This window comes from Salvia splendens, chromosome 16, assembly GCF_004379255.2.
Source record: "Salvia splendens isolate huo1 chromosome 16, SspV2, whole genome shotgun sequence".
NCBI classification, from domain to species: Eukaryota; Viridiplantae; Streptophyta; class Magnoliopsida; order Lamiales; family Lamiaceae; genus Salvia; species Salvia splendens.
The window spans coordinates 9,911,697-9,917,489 of record NC_056047.1 but is presented as its reverse complement, the minus strand read 5'-3'; the positions used below and the strand labels follow the sequence as shown (position 1 = coordinate 9,917,489).

General features: G+C 35.6%; 1 protein-coding gene across 2 annotated transcripts; it reads left to right on the top strand.

Annotated features, from left to right (window-relative positions):
* Window positions 1-1,361: 1,361 nt before the first annotated feature.
* LOC121771016 (zinc finger protein JAGGED-like) lies at window positions 1,362-3,371 on the top strand. Of its 2 annotated transcripts, XM_042167815.1 has the most exons (5): window positions 1,362-1,628; window positions 1,772-1,866; window positions 2,170-2,304; window positions 2,477-2,561; window positions 2,664-3,371. In XM_042167815.1, coding segments are annotated over exons 1-5 (681 nt in total). In that variant the 5' UTR covers window positions 1,362-1,626; the 3' UTR covers window positions 3,028-3,371. The 2 variants fall into 2 exon arrangements, with proteins under 2 accessions (XP_042023749.1, XP_042023748.1); XM_042167814.1 differs by lacking the exon at window positions 1,362-1,628 and having other exon boundaries at window positions 1,638-1,866.
* Window positions 3,372-5,793: the final 2,422 nt, after the last annotated feature.

The window sequence follows — 5,793 nt, the reverse complement described above, 5'->3', positions numbered from 1 at the left end:
CCTTCAGCAAAGGCCTTGCCTATATATAAGAAAATAAGTCGGTTATTCTACCGACATAAATTTTGCTAGAGTGTTCTAGCACTAGATTTTTTTACCCTATTACAATATTTAATATGCCTAATTACTTTGATATGCTATACTAGGTCGGTGGAATGAGCTAGAGATGTCTAGCAAAATATCTATTCCTCTTTGTTTCTCTTGGCTCTTCTAGAAGGTGGAGACATCAATCAAGTTTATTTATTTCAACAGCCGCAAGTGTGGCCTGCAGATGCTCATTACTTTCAAGTTGCATAACTTATCAGTAGATACCAATCCAGTTCAAATTCGAATTTCACATAGCAGTTCCCAATGATTATGTTGCAATATAACATACACAATCACGAAAATTAATAAAGAACACAAAGAGAATTATTACTTGATTGGTTAGGCAATATGACTATGTCTATGGAGTCTGTATACAAGTCAAAGTTTATTATAAAATCGATTTATAAAAATATGATCTACATTGCTTAAAGTCCGAGTCAGGTCAACTTACGACACAATTAATGGCAGACAAAGGAAGTATAAGATTAAGATCTCTCCATATCTTTCCAATATAATCCGTATATCTTGATGGAGGCCACAATATTCTTTTTCGGTCGAGATGGTTGGGATCAGGGTCGACTTGGTCGAAGTTGTTGATGGGGTCGATCATTGCTGGAGGAATGGGCGGATCCAATGTGCATATGCCCCCTTCAAATTCCCCACGGATATCTTTGATCTTCTTTTTCACTACTAAACATATACTATCATGTATCTATTCACTAGCCTTCTCAAATTCTTTTTACAACTTTTGCTTTTGGGCATGAAATTTTATGCAGTGTTGTTTTGTGAGTTAATGAAGAAGGAATAATAAGAAAGAGGAAAAAAATAGAGATGGTGATATTTCCACTTTAGGAAACGTTTTAGTTTTAATGGGACAACTAAAAAAACATTTTATTTTTAATGGGATATAGAGAGTATATAATTTTGCCCTCCTTAAGATAATTTCCTGGCTCTGGCTCTGCCTCTGGCCTTGGCTGGAGAGGTTGAGGCTGGGCCGTGTGAAGTTGTTGGGTCGTGTGGTAAGGAATTGGGCACAAGGAGGCCCGTATACATGCCTGAGTTTTGCACAATAAATAAAACAACTAGTACATAGTTTGTGTTTGTCATTGTGCATGATGCCCTAGTATGTCTAGGGCGATAAACCTGGCTACCTTAGCTGAGCCAATGAAATAAGGCAACGTCCCTCTCATTTTTCTCTCTCCTCACCTCAATACAAACCAAATGACACTAGCATGCACCCTACCCACACAAAACCCTCACTCCCTCCTTTTAAAAGTCACGAGACCCTCTGTCCCTTTATTGTTCTTTCAATTCTAGGGAGAAAGAGAGAGAAAGTAAGGGGATATGTCTGCTGGCAGAAGAAACTGATAGAAAACTTTCAAGCCCACTTTCTTCACCATCACTCCAACTAGCCCTCTCCACATTTCAGTCCCCTAACTCAAAGTCTTACAATTTTCCCAAGCTCTCTATCTACTTCTCTTCCATCTCAATTTCCCCTTTTTTGATAAATATTTATTATAATTGTCTTTCTCTGTCGGTTCCATGTATGTAGACCTCACCCCACTGAAACCCCCTTTTATCTCTGCATCTCATTGATTTTCATTTAATACTATTACACTTTTCTTGGACCCTCTTTTTCGTTCTAACTCCCTCTTTCATTAATTTTTCTCATGTGTTTTTTTTTCAGGAGATCAGAAGCAAATTCATTAGACCTCAATAATCTACCAGAAGATTCTTCCAGAGACGGCTTACAGGCCTCCGGCGACAGCTCTTCATCTGCTGGTACATTAACTAAAATACTAATTTTAAGGAATTTGTTACTCAAATTGATTATTTTATGCTCTTCTAGTAGTATGTATGTGCCTCACTGCTGCTTCACGTTTCAATCAACCAACAAATTCAATTCTTGGTTAATGTGAAATTGTTTTCTGGGGATTTGAGAAGAAAAAGAAACCCTAGACAATAAAGAGACAAAGAGAAAAAGAATGGTGACTTGAATATCTATTGACTAAAAGGGGAAATTAGGGTTGGAATACAAATATGTAAAGAGTGTCACGAAATATACTTAAATTAGCATATTTACAGGCGGATACAGGAAAAAGAAAAGCGGCGCTGATGAGGAAAAAGATGAAGCTGGGAAAGTCTATGAGTGCAGATTTTGTTCCCTCAAGTTCTGCAAATCTCAAGCCCTTGGGGGACACATGAATCGCCACCGCCAAGGCAAATTTCATTCATTAATTTCTTTCCCTTTCAAATCTCAAATTGAAAAATATAATACCAAAAAATTGAAGCTTTTTAGGTCATATGTGCTCTAGAACACTCCGCCATTGTACTATTCCAGTTGGAATTAATCATTTTTTGATTTTTAATTAGTTGGTATTTTGTGTTTCAGAGAGGGAGACAGAAACACTGAACAAGGCTCGACAACTTGTTTTCAGCAACGATGTTCCCCCGCCTCACTTAGGTTACGTCTCGAGGTAATAAATTCAGATTCGATCAACTCCCATGTAGTAGTAATAAAATCACTTTGTGTGTATTTTAGTATTTAATTTTTAATTAAATTTTGGTATGATATTTAGTGGTGGGCAGCCAATTCAGCAAGGAGGGTATCATCAAGGAAGCAGTAGCATGGACGATGGTTTCAGATCCATGTATCCTCCACCTTCTAGAATGTTCCCCACTTCTCCCGCGCCACCGCCGCCGCAGACGGTGACTTACGGCTTCCCTTCTCCTCCGCAGCTGATCCCGGTGCCTCCGCCGCCTCACAACGACTACTACGTGGGCCACGTCCTCCCCAACCCGTGCTACGGCGGCCCCCCTTCGAACGAGAGCTACTACACCTGCGTCGGTGCCCCCGTCACCCCTCGAGGCCAGCTCGACGCCGGAGGGAACTCGTCGATGCACAATCAGGATCACGAGGGGCTCAATTGGGGCCGGAAGTAGATGAAATACCATTTCTTGGTTTGTTTTGGCTTTCTCTCTCTGTGTGTGTTGTTCTGCAAGAGAAAGAGAGAGAAAGAGTTCTGGATTTTGGATAAAACCCTCTTTTCAGCTCTCATCAAAAGTTAATGGATTGAATGAGAGTTTGTGTGTGTGTTTGGTGCGTGTTTTTTATGTTTTTTTTGCATTGCAATGAATTTGTTTGGTGCAGAAGAATGTTGTTATTTGGTGGGGATAGGTATGTAGTAGTTGAAGGTGGACAAGAACTTGGGAAGAAACCAAATTCCAAAGAGCGAAACAGTTTTGTCCATGGAATAATATGATTTTGAATGTTTTTTGAAGCGATATGATTCGAGTCTTATATGCACATAGAATAAGTATGTTATTTTGATTAAAAAGGGTATGTTAGCTTGCATTTCATCTGTGTATATGTGACGCCACTAAGATCATATGCGTGATCCTTCTACACTACATTAATGTTTTGGTATCGTATTAGATTTTTTTTTGTTGTTACATTTTCATAATCATATGTCATGCTTTATTTCTTTAGCACAAAAGTGTACCTATATCTGGATTCATGGTATGTTGGCCTCAATTGGAATTTATTAAGTGCCTTTGGATAGTTATAGCGGATGCACCATAATTAATATGCCAACTTATTTTTCAGTGTGAAAGTAATACACACATTTAAGTGGACATGCAAGAAAAAGATTTTAAAGCATAATTTTAAAACATATAGAGCATGAAGAAAACTTATCAGATCAAATTGGCGAAATAGAAACTGATATGGTAAATGCCTTCATTATTCCTATAATTTATGAAAAAATGGAATGAAAATGATACTACTATTATCTTTTAATAATTTAATTATTAAAATAAAATAGTTTGATTAAATAATAATGACAATATTTTTTTCAAACTACCTATTTATGATTACTTTAATTTAGATATCTAGTGTATAAACATATCGAGTGACGTGAATTTAGCAAGTGAATATGATAGATAAGTAACAATAATATTGACGATATAGTCTAATAAGAAGACAATATCGAATACATGTGACATGTATTTAGAAATTAATAGTGAGACATGAAAATGTTCATATTGATTGTATTTGATGAACTTTTTGTTTTCTCCTGTGCAGGCTAGCTAAGTGGAATATTTATGAAGAAATCAAGGGCTAGCTATTGGAGGTACCTATAGGCTAAATCGGTCACATCCATCTATTTCATTTTGATCATATAACAGATGGTATAGTCTACCACTGGAAATGCACAATAACTTTACATTTTGATATAAAGAAAGGTGGGATGAGGAGATATATCTTTACAATTAATTAATTCTTAGCATTTTATAATATCCGATAAATTCTCCACCTCCAAATCAAATTTTAAAAAACAGTTTGGTTTTTTTCGAAGTCCTTTTAATATAAACTAGGAGATGACTAATTTAAGCTATAATTAATTCGGACACTGTACAGTTTTAGCAATTCAACTGCATTTCTAGTTTTTGATCATACAGCATTGAATAACATATCTAGATCGGTTTCGACATAGAGAAAAAGATCGATTTGTAGAGACCCGTCTAATCAATGGGCCCGCTCTTGTCTTAAAACATGTGGTCCTTGAAGTTATGAAATTCTATGATGAAAATGTTCTGTTTTTGATACCCTATACCATTAACTCTTTTAATTATTAGTTCCATATTAATCGAAAGGAGAGCTTAATATCTCATTTTCTGTCTTCGTTTTATTGAATATTTATTTTGTTTTCTAATCAGACCTAAGTCCGCTGTGAGTTGAGTTTTGATATAATTTCTTTATATTGTTATACTCATAATTGTTAGAATCGAAGGTAATCAAGATAACAAATCGAGAGTAATTAATATATGAATAAGTTAAAGATTGGGATTAGAGTATTATTTACTTTCTTGTAAAAGTAAAATTAAACTCTAATAAAGTTTAATAATCAATACAATACAATAGAAAATTTTCAATCCAGTATTGGGTGGGTTCATAAACAAACTTTGATTCAATGCTTAATGTCAATTCAGTCCATTTTCCAACATAGTATTGGTACCAATACAATTTAACATGTTATCATAGAAATGTCGATCACATATATGGACCAATAATTATCTTGTCACTTACCAAAAAAACCCAATGTAAAAGCACTACAATATTCAACAATAGAGTATATTAACAAAGAAGAGATAGTCAGCAACTCATACTACAAAAATTTACCCTTTAAGGACTCAAAATAGAGACATAGTTGCTTGCGTTGAAATTTTTTGAAATATAACCATAATGTGCGTTTACTAATTTGAAGATAAATTATTTTAATCTTTTACTTTTCTAGGACGCTTCCAATTGCATCTCCTAATTTTGTTTGGAACACCAAGAATGAACGGTTTTTGAAGTGTTGGTAGTATAGTTAGAAACACAAATTAACCTCTTGAATTACATCAAAAAATTTCGTTAGGCATTTTTTTTAGTGTTCATTTCCCCAATATCACCCAATCACGGATCATGGAGCCAATAAGTGCAGAATTAATGGGGTGATCGGAGAGATTGTTAGGGCAGAGGTGAAAAATTACATGGTTGGGTTTGAGGATGCAGGAGAGGAAGGCAGCAAAGCTTGAATGGGGCTCTGGTGCAAGCATGGCCTTGTTTTTAGTTTATTAGTTATGTTTTTCTGATTTCCACATTAAGGACAATGTGCCTCTTAACAGAAAGGGAGTTGATATAGATAAATTTATATACTCCCTCCG